The sequence below is a fragment of the Zootermopsis nevadensis genome, unplaced genomic scaffold (assembly GCF_977971745.1).
Source record: "Zootermopsis nevadensis isolate Lab colony 2312 unplaced genomic scaffold, Znev_1.0 Znev_ptg000010l, whole genome shotgun sequence".
Classification (NCBI taxonomy): Eukaryota; Metazoa; Arthropoda; class Insecta; order Blattodea; family Termopsidae; genus Zootermopsis; species Zootermopsis nevadensis.
Window position 1 is genome coordinate 21,755,156 of NW_028259142.1, and position 17,675 is coordinate 21,772,830.

Sequence of the window (17,675 nt, forward strand, 5' to 3'; positions counted from 1 at the left end):
TACCGCGAAGAAAACACTTCACTTAACCATTAGAAGTCGAATCAGGCGGTACCACGTAAGATTTAACAAAAGAACATCCCGGTCAAAGCCTTAATAAGAACGCAAAATATCGCAGTGACTATCGAAGGGCCCGCGCAGGCCACGTCGTGTTGTCGAAATGCAAGGACGTATTTCTTCACAAGTGCCTGGCGTCTCGTAAAAAAAGTTTTTTGACGGAATTAAAGACACGGAGCCCAGGTGTTCGCATTCAGTGGGATCTCCCGCCGATCTCACGGTCCTCGGTACAAACAGCGATCACTTCCCAAGCCGTCATCAGCCCTCGAAGACTCCTGATGACCGTGTCCACTCCCTCTCCTTCGTTCGATTCTGGGGACAAACGGCGTTGACCAGCTGGAAAGCTTGTGTTTTCTTTGAGGTCGGGACTGAAGCACTCGTGTCTCTGGGGGTTTGGCGTCTTGAATGCGAGGTTGCCGAGTCGCAGTCAAAATGGCGCTTGAAGCAAATGCTGTTGGCCGCAGGTTTTGCACATGGCTTGTATATAATAAAATTGGACTGGTATGAATTGAGCCGCGAGCCTGCAGCGATTGTAGGGCCATCGGTTGGAAAACACCGATCTTTTTTTTTTTAAATTTTACCTTTACTTTCAAATGCAAATGTGGCATAACAATGGAGATTGCATTTGCATTGTGAGTGAGTGAAATTAAAATATTGCGTCATTCCGTTATAGAATGTGTTAATTGTTTTACCATTATTTTTCCTGATGGAGCTAGGTCGATTTATTCTTCGCATTGCAAGCTTGGATCCGCTCGCACTTTCATTGTTTATCCCGCAGCAAGTTTATTGCAAACAAAAAAGGTCGACTTTCCACTTAATTGTGGGAAAAGTGTGTTGTAATGTTTGTGTAAAGGAAGTGGATGGATGGACATTGCGCAGGCGCGAGAATCAGAGCTCTCATCTAAGGGAGGGGCAGTGTTTGTGGCTTGCTGCGTGGTTGTGGTTACTGTCACTCTGTTATTCCCTGGCTCAGTAGCTCAAAGACAGGGGTCCGGACAAAAGATGTGCATGGCATCCAGACGACTGCCGCGTGGCCTTGGCACTTCGCCCCCCGTTATCCGCTGTCGCTCGGAGCGTCGGAAATCTCGTCGAGTAAGAGAGCTGCACCTCGCCTGCCACCTGCCGGCGTACGGATGGAACTACGTGGCTGCCCGCCACGAGTAAAATGTCGCTCCATAACGTAACCTGTGTGATGACAGTTCCGGCCGGGAGCGAGGAAGTGACATTTGCGTTGAACCTTTTTTTTAATCTTTGTCAGTAAGACAGAAGCAGAACGTTCACGTGACTCTCTGTGGACTTGAACTACAGTCCAGAAAATAAAACATGAGATGTTTTCAGAAAGGTCGTTTGCCCTCGTCTTTAAGTACGTGCGAACGTTTGCTTGGAGGCCCCAAAGGAATGCGGTGGCCCCGGAAACTTAGAGGCGTTTAGGAAGGAGAAGAGTGACGGTTTGAAACGTCGGGGCCTTTGGAAATCCAGAAGCACAGGCTAATGAGACGACGCCAGCTGATTTTGAGGGACGCTGTAACATACGATGGATTGAATCGTGAAACTTCTGATTACCGCGCCTTATTGTTGGTTGTGCGGGGTCTCTGTGGCTCTGACAAATATTTCGACGGACTGGACGACCGGGGTTTGATCCCAGACCGGCTCTGGGGCCCACCCAGCCTCCTATCCAGTGGGTACTGGGGTCCTTTCTCGGGGGTAACCGCGGCCGGGACGTGATGCTGACAACTCACCCCTATCTAGAGCCGAGTAGGAGCTATACAGCCTCTCCCCCCAAGCGCCTACATGGCGTATAGTGGGACAGCTTTCCTTTGTTTTTACTAGGACTCGGTTTTTGTAAGAGGCTTTGCCATCTGGTTTCAAAGTACTGGAACTGCGGCGCTTGTCTCTTCCGTTGATGTTGTGAAAGTTGGATGTTGATTAGAGGTCCTGAAGAAGTAGCAGCTTTGTACTGCAGTCTTGCTGCTCTCTGCAGATGGCAGCACAGCAGGGAAGGCAACAGTTTTACGCCGCGGGTTGTGATCCAGCGAGGCTGGTGTTAAGAACTCTTTAAACGACCGCACCTCGGTGTGACTACGAAAACACCCAGTGGTGGACGACCGGGGTTCGATCCCCGACGGGAGCAGAGGATTTTTCCTCTAGCCTCTGCGTCCAGACCGGCCGCCTCTACAATGGGTACCGGGGGTCCTTTCCCAGGAGTAAAGCTGGCCGGGGCGTGATGCCGACCACTCACCCCCATCTAGTGCCGAAGTCAAGGAAGAGAGGAGCTATACCTCTGCTCTCCCCCCCAAGTGCCTACATGGCGTATAGCGGGACAGCCTTTTTATGCCCGTTCTTCCATTTGCCGTATTCATTTTAAAATTCGAGCGACAATGAAAAGTATCAGTCGTTGCGTTTTTTAGCCTTGTGATTCTAAAAGCTGCCCAGTGCCAGCAGCACTTTTTAAAATTTTCCCATCCAGCGTCATTACTAACTTATTTTAGCGCGACCAAACAGCAGATTGGGTTTCGTACGTCTTTCTTTAAATGCACAAATGCTGGCGATCCTTGAATTGTTGAACGACGCTCTAAGAACGTCTGAGGAATGCCACAAAGACGTGGAACACCAAGTTTGTGAATCGTTGTCTCTGACTGTTGCCCGGAGGGGCAGCTACGAAGATCCCCGAGAAAATGTCGTCGGTGGGATTTGTTTCCGGGTACCGACTATGTCACGAGCATAAGCAACCTCGAATAACTTTTGTCTGTGAAATGGGCAGTTTTGCGCAACTCTCTCTCGCATGAATTTTGATTTTGGCCGCCTGCAGTGTAGCCTAATCACACGGAAATTGTGGGCGATCCGTCTGTGTTACTGGGTCGATGCTCCTCGCTACGTAATTTTCTGCAGAGACGCGCCTCTCGCCCTCAACCCCATGCTCGTACGTCGGTCACGGAACGACGTCTTCTAGCGAAGGTCCGACTGTGAGACGTTGGACCGCGACTTTCGTAAAGACTGCTGTCTCCCGCGATGTCTAGCAGGAATCGACGTTTCAGACGTGCTTGCTGCGTCCGTCTTTAAGACCCTGATAATGGACGCAGTAAACACCTCCGAAACGTCGATTTCTGCACGGCTCAACATCCCAGAAGACAGACAGCCGCTGCCTTGGGTTCGGCAGACCGAGCTGTGGGCGGGCGGGCGAGTGGGAGACGCATCTTTGCGTCGAAATGTCGCTTTGTGCTGTGGGCCTTCAGAACCGGTTTCATAGGCTCCCGAGGTGAGCCGGATGGTTTCCTCGCGAGGCATCTTCGGTTCGCGGCCCGTCTGCCTTCACCGAGCGTGTTGGAGCGAAACGGGCTCAAGCCCAGTCGCCCAGAGACAGGTCCTGTTGTGAAGGATTCGCTGGATGTTTATTGCGACGAATTTATTATAAAAAAACTTTGACATTTTCGACAGCTTTGAAACTGTAAAATCTTTAGTGACTGGCTTTACGTCTCACAGTTGCGTATTCGCAATAAAATTAAGGTTAGTGGTAGTAGTTTTAAGTAAATATGAATAATACACCCCCTAACATATAACACGTGGAGCAGTTGGTACTACTGAAACACACCCCTTTTCCCAGTTTTTTTTTCAGGCAAATTCTGAAAGTCTGTCACCTTTTCGCCGTTCACGTCTTCTGACCTCGTTCTCAGCTTTTCTGGGCGCCTGCACGTGCCTCTGACCACCCCTGACTAGATGGCATGAACTGCGCATGTGCGTGTTTTGAAAATAAGACGAGCTGTCGGACGCTGTTCGAGTCTCCCTCACGCTTGAGTTCTCTTTTCAGTCCGTGACGTACGAAAGCTTTGTGTTGTGAGGCGGAAACAAGACATTTTCGTCGGCCAGGTTGTACGTGCGATCTGTTAATGCTCTCTTGTCGGTGTAAAGTCGATCTGCCGATGTTTTCGAGACAATAAACCGCAGCTTTGCCTCCTGAAGAAGAATTTTTCCAGCTACCCAAATATGTTACTACTATTAAACAAAGTGTTCGAACACGCGCGTTCATACGAATATGTTCTGTAGAAGTTCTTTCGTGATGAATCTGTGTGGTCTTGCGGGGTCTTCTCTGGGTGTTCCGTACAGCCGACTGTTGATTGCGTATAAAGCAGGGCTGAGGTCGCATCTGACGTTGAACCACCAGTCGCAGACGAACACTGCCTGCGAGAACTGCGTGCCGTTGGGACAGAGGAACGTCGCCTGGCGACCGTCGATGTCGCAGTAGTGCCATCCTTGGCATCGCGTCTCCATGTCGGCGAAGAAGCCCGGGTACGGCTGGGAGTCGCAGTAGAAGTTCGTATATGGAACGGCTGCCAGCACCGGGTAATCCGTGCCGGGGCGACCTGAGGGAACAGAACACGTCAGTAAATTCTGTCGAAGGTGCAGAACTGGCTTAAGACGCACTTGACTTCGTAGGGTTTACGCGGTTTTAAAAGCCGTGGATATTCGAAGCCCGTGGCCAGCAGATCCGCGGTTTCAGAGGGATTATCGTAGCCCTTCCCGGGAAGATTGGCGTCTTCTGGGTTGTAGCTCTGTCGTCGCCGTGAAGTGGACGCAGCGAGGACCTCTGCTACGACCCGGAAGACAGCCATCATCGGACTCCCCGGCGTCAGAACCTCATGTGCACTTCCGTTCAGACGAGAGTTTCTTTTTACTTCGTGGAGATGTCACTTATATCTGTGTTGCATTCAGTACGCGAAGCTTATGACCTTGTGGCTCCTTACAGCAAATAGCGTTCGCCTCTCAGTTGCATGAGGTGCGGCGGCACTTGGGTAATCAAAGAGAGATGTTTGTTTGCGTCGTCGTCCTGTCACATTGCTGACATGTCAATACGAAACCAACAGCAAGCCTTGTTCTTACTTCGTGAGTCCCGGTGACCGAACGATCCAGGGCGCTGCGTTTTTCCGCTATCCTCTGTTTCGGCTGAAGTTCACACTAATAATTATTTAATTTGTTTTTGTGTTTGGGTGTAGAATTCTTCGAGCTCTCTGGGCAGAACATGGTTAATATCACAGCAGTGGAGCCATTTTAATGGTTTCTGCGTAATATTTGGGAGGAACCAGGTTACTGTTTGTCTTACCTGGTATGGATTTCCCCAGCTCGAGGTACTCCTTTACGGACGGGCTGAGGAAGCCGGGTGGCACCGTGCTGGGCTCGGTCGCCTCGACGTTTCGGTCCTCCAGACTCTCCTCGAGGTCAGCAGGCGCTCGCGTCTTCTTCACGCTCACCTTCAGTCCACCTGAAACACGCGAAAGCTCGTCACGACGTTCGTGCACTGAATATTTCGCCGAAGATTTGCGGTGAATTCGTAGGCCCAGTCGTGTCGAATTACCCCTAAACTAAGGAGCCTGGAGGCTCGTCTAGATAATGAAGACTTCAGTCCGTACCGCAAAGAAAACAACGCGCCACCATTACAGAGGTCAGAGGTCAAATAGTCGCTGTTCATAATTGGTAAATGAAGAGTTACTTGCTTTTTATTTAAAAGGGTGGGACGCATGTGAGGTTTGAAGGGTTGATTCTGATGCGCATTGCACAAACGTCAGAATTTGTTGTGGAGACTTCCAGAAGATGCAAAATTTTGCGATGTGTGCAGGGAAGCTCGGTGGCCGCGTAGTCATGTAACTTTGGTCACGAAAGTTTCAGATTCGCCGTATAAAACAATTGGCGATCCTTGACCCAATCGACTGTGTTGTTTTTGCCCAATAAAACTTGATAAAGTCACGTTAAACATTTTCGATCGATACGCGGAAAGTATTGATGCAAGCGTTTGAGAATTTTTTATGTTGGTTGTGTAACGACGTCGAGTTTATCCGACAAACAGGTGGCTAAAATCGTAATTAATAACGTTGTTAACGTGTACTTTGCCGTACGTAGTGTGACGTAAGAAGACGTCGCCGACTGGTGGCAAGCCGTTTCGAATCTGCTTCCTGATAGAGGCAGCAATAGCGGCTCCGAAACGTCGGTAAACTTCTACCAGGCTGCACGGCGCAACATCCCAGAAGATAAGTAAGCCAAGGCGACGTCGTTTTCTTCAGGCACTTTCTTGCAAGCTTTACTCGTGACGATGTGGGAATTTCTAGGGTGGCAGTTGTGTTGTGTTCTCCCACGATACAAGGACGATTATGCGTTTCAGAATACCAGAAAACAATTCTTGTTCGCTCAGTTGTGGGTGTATTACCGTCAGAATTAGATCGATTTCATTTGACTGTGTAATAAAATCCCTCCCCCCTAACATGTTATGCAACGTGCGAGGTGATTTCGTCGGAATATTTGTCAACTTCCGGAATCACATGTTCGAGCCCTCGGGGGTTTACGACGTGCTGAAGAGTGAAAGTCCGGCCGCCCAACACCGTCCCTCGCCTCAGACTTGGCTACGACGTTAACGCCGTTTAGGGTAACAATTTCTTATCGTTGCGAAGAAGCACTTGTACGGGGGGGGGGGGGTTGAAGTATCAGAAGCACATTTTCACCCCCTGCGCGATTTCCAACCCAGCTCAGGCCCGGTCATAACGTAGCTGAAGCTCGGTCAGTTACGTGTTGCGAATGTGGTTCGAGATGACTGTCTTCTGGGATGTTGCACCGTGTAGTCTGAAAGAAGTTCACCGACGTTTCGGAAGTGAGAACTGCCTCCATCATCAGGGCTGTGAGATCCTAGAAGACTCTAATCTTCATACTCGCCATGAGACCCTGAAATATCACCAGGAACCCCGATGCCTTCATGCGTCAGCTAGGTCAAGGCACTGTGGGCTGTCGCGTGCCCGCAGTGGGTCGGGGCCGGTCTGCAGACAATGGATGGGGCGTGGGACCTGCCCTGCTTGCTCGCTTCTGATTCAGCTGTCGTTCGGTGAGGACAACGCTTCGAGTCGGAGATCCTCCTCACGTCTTGCTGATTTCTGCGATAAGGTCTTCGATTTTCTAACCTCGAGGAACGTCGATTCTCTTTTAATCAGGACAGTCCTTAACGCAATGTAATTTTTTCCGACCGATGTTTACGTCCGAGGTCTGTGAAGCGTGGAAAACCCGTCCCATCTGGTCAGAGCGCCATGTGATGGTTGGTTTTCGCGTTGTCATCGTGGCATCGCTTCAGTGCTTCAGTGCGCCTCTTACGTAATGCCTTCTTCAGAGTCCATGTAAGCTGCAGGTTGCTGGTACACATGAGTCTAGAGGCAAACTTATTTCCTTCTTGCGCGTGGATTTTATTTTCCCGTAAGCCCCTGAATGTCGACATCCTGCAGCGCGAGCTTCCGGCCTCTGGTGAAGAGCCCCGTGGACCCAGGGCGCCCGGGAGTGAGTGTCGGAGGATTTGGCCCTCGACCTCTCGATTTCAGGTTGGGCGTCGCGGGGAAACTGGTTTCTAGAGCCCTTTTTTCCCCGGGTATTGTTGGGGTCCAAGTAGCCGAGGCTTCTGCGCTGGTCGAGACACGTAACTTAAATGGAGAAACAAGGAAGAATTCAGAGTATTCATGTGGAAACCTAGTGAAAGGCAGGGTTTGAAGTTTTCACGGTGGTGAGTCCGAAGACGCTGCCTTCTGGGTTATAGCGCCTTTTAGTATGGTACAAGTTTTCGAAAGCTTCAGAGGTTCTTGCTGCCTCCATCATCAGGGCGATGAACAACCCAGAGGACAGCCGCCTTCGGCCTCACCGCCGTGAAAACCTTAGATCTCTTTAACATCTTGGCACTCGCCGGTAACGACGCGCGTTCTCCAAGTGGCCATGAGACCATTTCCAAGTTTGCGATTGTGGAAGTCGCCCCTCGACGTCACCAGTTCCGGAAGTAGGCAAGGCAGCTTTCCATTTGAACACAACAGTTCCTCCCCGAGGCGTTGTCGCGCTCTTCGAGTTGCTCAGGTAGACCGAGCGTGTTTAATATTTCATATGTAGCGCCTCGACGTCCGACTGAATTCTTATTTCAAAAGAAATGAGGCAATGCCGTATCAAATATGTACGCCGTCGTTTCTAGTCGCGTTGTGACTTCGTAATGCGATGCGTTGAGTAAGCTGATGTACAAATCAAATTTCACCTGCACTCTCACGTTCTCTCGCCATTGTTTAAAAGTAGTCGCCGTCGGCATGGTGCACTCTGAGGGTCCGAAGGAACAGACATTGTCGTCGAATGATTAAGAATGGTGATTTTGGGGAGGACGTCAGAGGACGCTGTCCTGGTCTGGTGCTGGGCGTTGCTCCCAGCCGAGACTGACGACCACCGGGTGGCCTTTCTCCACGCGGAGATTCGGGCACAGGAACTCCTTCCACGGAGCGGAGTCTTTCTTGGCAAACTATTGGCCGTGCAGGTTGATTACCGTGTTGTCCACAAGAGCCCTCCACCTGTCCCTGTCCTGAACCATATGATTCCAGCCCACACATTGTCAGACTCTGTCTCTAAGATCGATTTGAATATTATATTCCGATTCACGTCAGACACTCCCTACGGGCTTTTGATCTCCGCCATGCTTGCTGCATTCTCCGCCCATCCCGTCCCTTAGGATGAGTACCAGGTGCCACACCCATCTGAAGTATGCCAAATGTGTTTTGGCTTTTGGACGTGGTGCGGAGTGGTTCACGTGTCTGATCGGAGAAGCAGGAGACGCGTGCAGACTTTGATCTGTTCTGTCTCCATTATGACCCCCCCCCCCCCCCGGGGGGCAGTTTTACACTTTTCAGCGTCGAAATTCACGACGTCATTCCAAAATTAGGCCATGGGGTCGAATTTACAAATCCGTCACTGGCGTGACGTATTATGGATGGACCCGCGAGATGCGATTGAAATTAAAACCTGCTTGAAGCGAAAAATCTGTCTAGAAAACTTCCTTGAAGCTGGAAACAGCGCGGGTGACCTCCGGCGATCACGTAATACCCGAAAATAAGCGGAAATTGAATTTCTTCAGCTGTTTCGGCCAACGCGCACTTCGAGTGTCACTTACCCCAGGAGCAGGCGAGCAGCTGTGCCAACAGGATCACGAATGGCAGAGAGTTCATGCTGTCGGTTGTCTTGCACGCCAAGCCATAGCAGTGACTGGCTTCAGTCGGCTTCATGCAGAGAGAGTCTTGGATTGGGGTCAACCAAGCTGATGTGACGTCATTCCACACCTGAAGAGCGGGTTCCCTCCTTTCCCAAACGCCACGGCAGAGGTCGTCAGGCCAAGAACTGTCCCCCCCTCTCTCTCCCTCTCTCTGTGTCTGTTCGATGACGCAGACCGGACCTGTGAATTATGTTTTTCACCTGCCGAGTTTATAAAGAGTTTTTTTTAAACTGGGAGCACAAATATTTAAATCAAATTTGCATAAAATTTGACCTTTATTATTTATAGGCTCGAGTAAATCTTTTGAAAATTTCGTGCGGGCATTTAATGAATGCCCTTTTGTGAAAAATTGTGTGTTTCGTGGTCACACGGATGGGCGCCATTTTGAACATTTTGTGCTGTAATGGATCCATTTTCTCCGCCATGTTCGTCGTTAGATATCAAACAAACGCTCATTCGATCTGTTTGGCATTCACGCGTTCTCGAGTCTTCACGTGCAGACTCTGTGGGTCCAGTAGGAGCACTTATGCCTTTTTAGTAGTGACCTTTGCTGAAGACGAGAGCCAATCAGCGTTTGTCATCACAGTTTCTCAGAATATCGGAAGTAACAGTAGAGAACTTCGTTTTCAAGAATGTCACAGCGTCCAGAATTTGGTTTTTGCCTTGTTTTCTGACTGTGTAGTGTAGAACTCTGATTTTATGTTGGGACGTTCCTGAGTGGGCAGCGAACAACCTTGAAGCGTGCAATCTGGCGACAGGTCACTGTGGATTCCCCGGTTTAACGTACGCAGCCTCTGGCAGAAGATCGAAGCGAATTGCCTTCTCCGGTTTGTTAGGACAGCGATGCTAGGAAGGAATCCCTGTAGATCAGTGTCCCCCCCCTCCCCCGTACTCCTTTTGGCCTCCAAATTTGCTGGAGGATACAGAAACCAAAAATTACTAGCGCATAATTATAACGGAACGTGACTGTAGAATGGAGAGAAACGCGAATATCAAGTACCGGTTTGAGGTTGTCAGGGCCGTGGAAATGTCGATGTTGGTCTTCTGAGCTGTAGCGCCTCGTCGAATTGTAAATTGACCGTATTTTTTTCTGCGGAATTGTATCAGGCGTGGAGAGCATTGCCTGGGGGGAGGGGGGTGCCCCCAAGGAGTGCAATCTCCGGAAATGGCCGAGATCCATGGGTGGAAAAGCCCCTCGGGGCAGCTTCACTCTTCCTGAGGCCTGGGTGACGTTTTGATGTCAGCGCCTCAGTGGAATTAATGGCATTGATTAGAATCTAAAGCAAATTGACGAGTCCTGTAAAATACGGGGATGTCAGCACGTTGGCCGCCCTGTAGCGTCGCCCCCTCCCCCACTGTCTTCGTCATGACGTAGGCACGGGACTGAAGCCAGTGTGGCCGATCCGAAGGCGTGCGGCCATGACCTGTGCCTTCCTGACGGAGGTCAAGGACGCAGGAACAGCTGTGAGAAAAGTTTGGAACTGTATCTTTACGACGTCAACGAAGGCACCTTTCCGATCGGATCCGTTCTCCAAGGACTCAAACATATTTGCATCCGAAGAGGGGTGTATGGTCACTAAGTACTGGAAACCTATCTGAAGGTAAATAGAGTTTCAAAAGGTCCAAGAACTGCAAATCTTACCATCTCCATTCGAAGTTCACCCGCGGCAGTTTCGCCATTGACGACGAATGGCATTGAACTAAACCGACCCCTCTGAGCTTTGCCAAACACTGGTCAGAAATGTAAAACCCGCCACTTCCTTCTCGTTCTTGTCAGTGTTGTTCATTTTGCCACCCACTGTCTTCAGCTGCTTTGTAATTTATACTTTCCACCAGATATTGGGTGCACAGGGGAGATGAGAAGTACGAACAAAATTTTTGTTCGAAATCCTGAAGGGAAGAGATCACTCGGAAGACGTAGTCATAGATGGGAGTATAATATCTTAAGGAAATTTGGTTGGCTCAGGATAGTGACCACTGGCAGGCTGTTGTGAACGTCACGACTCATATCAGCACATTAAATTGAACACACAAATATTTTCCTTTGATTCTGGAAGGTTTGGAGAAAGTTCAGCTGTTGGTTAGCGGGGATCCTACTTCAGGTTAACTGTGAAGAGAATTTAAATGCATCCTGAGTTTTGTAATCACTGCCACGAAGTTAAAGACAGTAATAAATAACACTTATTTTACCCAGTGTTAGATGTTTCATCGCCGTAATAACAGTGGTACTATCCGCCTGAGTTACCGTGACCATCTCTAGCAGGAAAGGATGCTTGCCATTCCACGCTTATGAACTACGAGTTTTAAGTGTTTTAAACTTCAGAACTTTCTTCTTCCTTTCAGAAACTGGGGGACGTTTTATTAGTACCTACAGCAAACAAGAAGTTAACGCCAGTGGAACAATTGGTGACACGACACTTCATGTACCTTCATGGTTCGCTGCAGCTGTTGGAACAGAAGCTGATGGACAGGCTGATGCGAGCCAAGACTGAAAACTCAAACAGATTGGAGTTATTAGTGGACGAACTAGACTCGAACATAAAACATGTACGTGAGGTACTACAAGAAGCGGCTGCTGCTAGAGATCCGTCAAATTTAGACAAAGTCGAAGTGTTGGAAATTACCGAGAGACTTTTGGCTGTCCAGCAGCTTCCCAGTCATCTTGTGACTACTGACGGAACCAGCGCTGATATTTCAGTCAGGTGAATTTATGTGTTTTGCATATTCTTTGCTGATAACTGGATGATTTAAGTTTTAAGGTTGTTAAGCTCGTCATTATGCAGTTTTCTCCATGCCTCATCGTCTTCTCTCCTAGGCCCAAATATCCTCCTCAAACACCTGCAATCTGCGTTCCTCCCTCACAGTGAGAGACCATGTTTCTTACCCATACAAAACAACAGGCAGAAATATTGTTTTTGTATATTTTAATCATCAGGTTCTTAGAAAGTTAATATCTATATGTTAAAGCATTTAGGTAGGAAGTGATGGGGTTTGTGCCAATTCGGCATTCATTTTATCAATTTTCTCTGTACTTGAACATTTCAGATTCACTGTGGATGAATCATTCTTGGCTGAGATAGATAACCACTGTCAGTTGGAGATAAATGTCGATACTTCGTATTGCATCGTAAAAAGCAAAGACTTGCCAGAAGATTTTGTCGTAGAGCCAGTTTATGAGGACTCTGAAAACGGTAGGTTCACTTTCTTTTGCGTTATGCTGTTTATACAGTGCATTCATCTTGTGAAGTTTAGAAGTTGTTCCCCATTATTGTCTTTGTTGTTCTGTTTACTTTTTTATGTGTACACCTTTACATAATGTAGACGCAGCTATGTCAGTTAGTTCCTGCACTTCTGAAGCCACGTCATACGTAGAACAGGCTGATCCCGACCAAAAGTGCCATACCGCAAGCAGTATTTCGAGTACAGATGCAAGATTTTCAGGAAATATTATCAAAGGTAAAAATGAAGAATTATAAACTGTGATTGTGACGTAACCTCCGGGATTTATGCCGTCGGAATGTCAGATTTGAGTTCTCGCAACTGTGAATATATTTCAGTGTTGGTCTTCTGGGTTGTGGAGCCATGTAGACTTGCAGACAAACATGCTTTCTCCATCTTCAGCCGTGAAATCACTCACTACCGAAGCAGTTTTTAATATAATTGATGCGTTAAATTTGATTTTGGTGTTTAGAAGGAGATATTTCTATATCCTCTCGAGTTCAAATTTTTTAGACGGGTGCATGTGTATTCTTAACAGGCATAAAGAATTACTTGAGCAAATTGTATGCTGTACCTTCCCTCTTTTTACAGGCAGCTCAGACATTGTGACGGTGTGTCATTTACGTGACCCATCGAGTTTTTATGTTCATCGTGCAGGAGATGCTGCCACACTTGCGAATCTTTGTAAACAACTCAGCAAACATGCGCACACTTTCAACACACCTCCAGAGTCTGTGCTTAAAAGTAAATAAAAAAAAACCTATATTAGTTTGGTGCAGTGATTTACAAACTGCGGATAACAAAATGCTAGGACTTAACGGGAGAGTTCAGAAAGTCCCTTAGATTTCATGACGTTGTCACCAGACTGATATACGTTTCTGCCTCTCTTATAAATCCATACATTGTCTTTGTCTCCCAGTAATTATTTTGTCTGAGTATTTAACTGCATTTAGAAAAGTCTTTGAGAAGCTAATTGTTGCCTTTTATGGAACTGAAATGTCCATTACTTTGTTCATGCTGTGGTCCCTATCCTAAGCCATATATACTCATTGATATTCCAATTTTCTGTTATCTATTTTAATATTATCCTCTTGTGTTTAAGTTGCATTTCTTTCAATTTCATTTTCATTGCCTTGTTGTGGTAATGGTGGTTTGGTTTATGTTACAGATGGTCTGTATATAGTGCAGTATCAGGTTGATGGAAAGTGGTATCGAGCACGTGTTCAAGATAAACGGCCTTCATCGCCTGAGAACACGACGGACGATTTGCTGGAGATTCTCTACATTGACTATGGGAACACTGAAGTTGTTCCTTGCACAAAGTGAGTGATACACACTCATGTAACTTTTATTAATATTTTGCTGAAATCTCGATCAGTTGTTTCTTGGTTTAATTTAATTCGACTGTTACCTGTAGATGCTATATGGTGTCATGTGAAACAGGTGTGCAGTTCTGATTGCTGAGTAAGGATTTGAAAGGAGGTGATAATGGCTTGTTTCTCTATACTGTTCCAGGATTTATCTATTAACTGTGAGAAACCATAAAATTCTGGCAGAATACGTAGCCTGTAGTCCAGGAAAGAATCAAATTAGGTACTGCCTGAATACAAAGTTAGGAATCTGGAGTGTTCACTGTTACCCCATCCCTCTCAGTTTGATGAAAACAATGTAGCAGTTTGGCAGGGGTTTATGTAGATTTTCATTTCATTTTATTAACAGCAAATGACAGTGTATTTCAATATATAAGGTTCTTGGGGGGCCACAAGACAGTTCTCAGGAGATACCCAATATTTGATTTTCAGTAGAATAGAATTTTCTTAGAACAGTGTGGAAAGTGCTACTTCGTTATTTTTCTTTGAATGATCATCCACACTTTGCTTTGGTTACCATGAGGATTGTAAATTGGTGTTAAAATCCAATCCAGCGTGGCTTCCGGGAAAGTAAAAATACAGTTGTAAGACTTGAGGTTCTCACAGCGGTGAGTATGAAGATATCCATCTTCTGGGTTGTTGCGCTGTGTAGTCTGGTCGATGTTAACCAACGTTTCAGAGGTCATACTGCCTCCGTCATCAGGGCATCGTTGGTTAACATCAACCAGACTACACAGCGCAATAACCCAGAAGACGGATATCTTCAAAATACGGTTAGTTGGGTATCTGAGCCACTTTTGCTGTGGACTTGAGTCTTCCAGTAACACAGCAGCGATTTGCAAGGATGGTGCTCATCACATACTCTAGTTAATGTGGTGGATGTTATTTACTGGAAGAAAGCTTGGAATACTTCAATTTCTGTAGGGATTCATGGCAAAGAAGAGAAATGAGTCAGTTTTGATGGTAAAATATAGAAATGGCTTCTTCAGGGTGAGTAGAAATCCGAAGCTTGTTCTTATTATTACCTCACTGTAAATATCTTGTGTGAGACTTTGGAATAGTTGTCAGTTCTGTAGTGTCTGTTGGTCTGTACATTTTTGCATCATGCGGTCGCCCGGTGTGCTTGAGAGGAGACTGTGGTTTTCCGTGTCCTCAGATCCATGTCGTATGTATATAAATTAATATACGTGTGTGGTATTTCCCAGTGTTCCAGACTCAGCTTGACCTTGAATACATTAAGGTCTGGGGTATGGCCCTGCTTTCCAGACTTTACTCAGGCACTACCTGCACGGTGGTATATTTGTCTTTACAAATATATGGAATGTTTATTGTTTTCCATAGAACGAAGTTGAGTTAATGATTTGTTTTTTAAAACTATTTTTGATTATGAATTAATTCCCTTTTGCCACTGATGATGACCTCTTGAGGGCAAAATGCGTTTGGCACTAGTGTCACTTATAGTGTTAATAGTTTGTTTGTTTGCTTATTTGATATTCTGATACACTGCACTGTATGCAAAGTTTTAAAATTTGAAAAGGAGGGTGATAAAATGGTAAGTTCATGCTAGAAAATTTATAATTACGTGTATTCTTTTCATACAGGCTTCGCTGCATTCCACCAAGATTTGCTCATACACCAGCAATGGCTCTCCATTGCTCACTGTTTGATTTGGCTCCGTCAAATGACAAGTGGTCACAGGAAGCTGTTAGAACATTTGCAGTGATGGTGAATGGGTAAGCGCGGTGATTTATGCTGTTACAGGAGTGTTGAAGACGTGTGCGTGCGTGCATGTTTGTGTAGTGGTGGGGGTTTCTCAAAAAGTGGTAAGGAAATCTATTTGTATAGAGAGTGGGCAAGATCTCAGAAACTGTGTACTGGGAAGTTTCAGGGGCTTGGACATGAAGTGACTGAGTTCACGGAGGAAAGTCCTTCCTGAGAATGTAGTATAATATTAATGTTTATTTGCATCAGCTTTGTGTTCTGTTTCCAGTCACCGTGTAAAAATGGTTGTAATGGAGCACAGTGCTAACACATACCAGGTTGACCTGTGTCAGGTCCCTGGAGATGCCCAGGATAGCGATGTTCCTGTCTCAGTTCGAGATGCCCTGGTATTCCTAGAGTACGCTCACTTCAAAGCCGAAACGAAGCAAACGGTAATATACTTGGCATCATTTGGTGTGCAATTTTATTTTCAGTGATTTTAAGGCACTGAGCTAGAAGGGCTTATCAGCTTATTTGCATAATTGGAGATAATTTTCCTGACAATATGACAAGAAGGATGTCGTTCTGCTATACTCAGAGACACAAATAGTTGCACTTGGGCATATGAACACTGATAATGCACATTTGTCGAATAAAATTGGCATAAGAATTTAGTATCCTATAAATTTTATAATAAAACCAATAAATTAATAATGATACCATGGAGCAGCGGAAAGGAGCGAAGACTTGTTACAAATTTATTTGCACTGAAGACCAATGTTCTCCAGCCAGAAATGTGCGGGTTACACGCGCGCACAACACCACTTGCCTACCAGGCTGCCTACATCACAGGGGCTTTCTAAACCCTTGCGTACAGTAGTAATGAAACTGTCACAAGAAACAGAAGATGAAAGAGAGACAGTCGTAGTTAAGACTTACAAAAAATTTTGTAAGGATTTTGTCACTAACTTGTATTGAAAATTTGCTACTTCAGTGTTATTTCTAAATAAAAGTTGTATTTTCCCATGGTTTACATAAATAAGGAAAATGAGAACTTTAAAAATTAAGTGAAGTTACTGCAGTGTGGGTGTATTGATATTTATAAAGCTGTCTCAGTTTGCAGCTCACATCACATCAGACACATGTTTCCTTCCACCTGCTGAGTTAAATTCTACGTGTTATCTTTTCGTCCATGAGAAAATTTCATAATTACTCTGCTTTGATACTAGTTCAGTGCTCTGACAGCGTAGTAACTAGCTTTGTACCATTTGTTTCTGTGAAGCTACTAACAGCTCATTTCTTTGTTCAATTCAGGTCACCCTAGCTCAGAGAACTAGTAATTACTTCCAGAAAGACCATTTTAAAATGGGAGAAGTTATGGATGTTGTTGTGAGCCATGTTGAATCACCTCACAATTTCTATGTACAAAGGGTAAGTTGTGTCTATTCAAATACCTTACTTCTTTTTAAATACAATTTTACGCAAACATACCAGATGCATGTCATGTTTAAGAATTTGGTTTGGTACGTGTGAGAGGGTGCAAGGTGCAGCAGTGGACTGAGGGGCAAAGTAAGAAGCCTGAACTTGAAACTGAGCCTCCACACAGCGTCACAACCCAGAAGACCATGGATGACAAGGAAATCCTCATCTCTGCCTTGAATTGAACCCTCAGACCCACCTCATAGCTACTGAACATCAGGCTCTATGTAAAGTAGTGGCGCTTCAGCTCATAACATAAATTACGTGCGAGTTCTTTTTGGCCCAGAAGTGAAGAGTGTCATAAAAGCTTTTAACTTGCGCTGATGTATGACAGAGCTTATTTTGTGAAATGTTTGCTTGTTTTCCAGCTTGGAGAACACGCTCAATACCTGACATCTGTAATGAAGGATATGAACAGAGAGTATGCAAAGGCTGGAAACAAAGGACTTGTATATACCCCTTATGTCGGTAAGTTCTGATCAGTATATTAAGTGCCCTTTGTGAGTTTTGAGGTTTTTGTAATAGTTGTTAAGCACTTGCCATGTAATTGTTTCCAAATATGCAGAAAAAGCAAACTGTATCGGTTCACTTTTGTTATGATAGCGTTGTTCATTTGGGTTGTGACACAGAACGAGAATGTCATTATCTGCACTGTGAGAACCTTAAATCTCACACAGGTTTTCCTTGTTATCCCATGGTATCTTGGGCTCATTTTAGATGTTTTGTGTTGTTTGATAAATCTGACTTTAGTATCCTATAATCTTGAGATAGTATTCAGTCTCAGACTTGCACTGTGTGTTGTGGGTGATTAGTCCATC

General features: G+C 46.0%; 2 protein-coding genes across 6 annotated transcripts in view; one reads left to right on the top strand and one right to left on the bottom strand.

The window, feature by feature from the left end:
• qin (tudor domain-containing protein qin) overlaps positions 1 to 17,675 on the top strand; it is a 62,825-nt gene that overhangs the window by 22,157 nt on the left and 22,993 nt on the right. For 4 of the 5 annotated variants that reach the window (XM_022073115.2, XM_022073113.2, XM_022073114.2 and 1 more), the window contains 9 exons: positions 11,432 to 11,790; positions 12,134 to 12,279; positions 12,410 to 12,544; positions 12,899 to 13,051; positions 13,476 to 13,629; positions 15,279 to 15,410; positions 15,668 to 15,830; positions 16,693 to 16,809; positions 17,226 to 17,325. In XM_022073115.2, the coding sequence (XP_021928807.2) occupies positions 11,432 to 11,790; positions 12,134 to 12,279; positions 12,410 to 12,544; positions 12,899 to 13,051; positions 13,476 to 13,629; positions 15,279 to 15,410; positions 15,668 to 15,830; positions 16,693 to 16,809; positions 17,226 to 17,325 (1,459 nt within the window). Of the gene's footprint in view, positions 1 to 10,448; positions 10,690 to 11,431; positions 11,791 to 12,133; positions 12,280 to 12,409; positions 12,545 to 12,898; positions 13,052 to 13,475; positions 13,630 to 15,278; positions 15,411 to 15,667; positions 15,831 to 16,692; positions 16,810 to 17,225; positions 17,326 to 17,675 lie in introns of those variants that run through there. The other variant, XM_022073118.2, reaches the window with a different exon arrangement.
• On the bottom strand, positions 3,443 to 9,131 carry LOC110834218 (uncharacterized). Its single transcript, XM_022073130.2, has 3 exons — positions 8,990 to 9,131; positions 5,150 to 5,308; positions 3,443 to 4,412 (listed from the first exon to the last, which is right to left on the bottom strand). Exons 1-3 carry the CDS (start codon positions 9,099 to 9,101, stop codon positions 4,075 to 4,077), a joined length of 609 nt encoding a protein of 202 aa, XP_021928822.1. The 5' UTR covers positions 9,102 to 9,131; the 3' UTR covers positions 3,443 to 4,074.

What these genes read in the sequence shown, in the direction of transcription:
- LOC110834218 (XM_022073130.2), bottom strand. Translation starts at nt 9,101, where the DNA reads ATGAAGCCGACTGAAGCCAGTCACTGCTATGGCTTGGCGTGCAAGACA. An exon ending in GCTGCTCGCCTGCTCCTGGG is followed by an intron (nt 5,309 to 8,989) that starts GTAAGTGACACT and finishes CGCGTGTTTCAG; the next exon opens with GTGGACTGAAGGTGAGCGTG. An exon ending in GCTGGGGAAATCCATACCAG is followed by an intron (nt 4,413 to 5,149) that starts GTAAGACAAACA and finishes CTGTTCCCTCAG; the next exon opens with GTCGCCCCGGCACGGATTAC.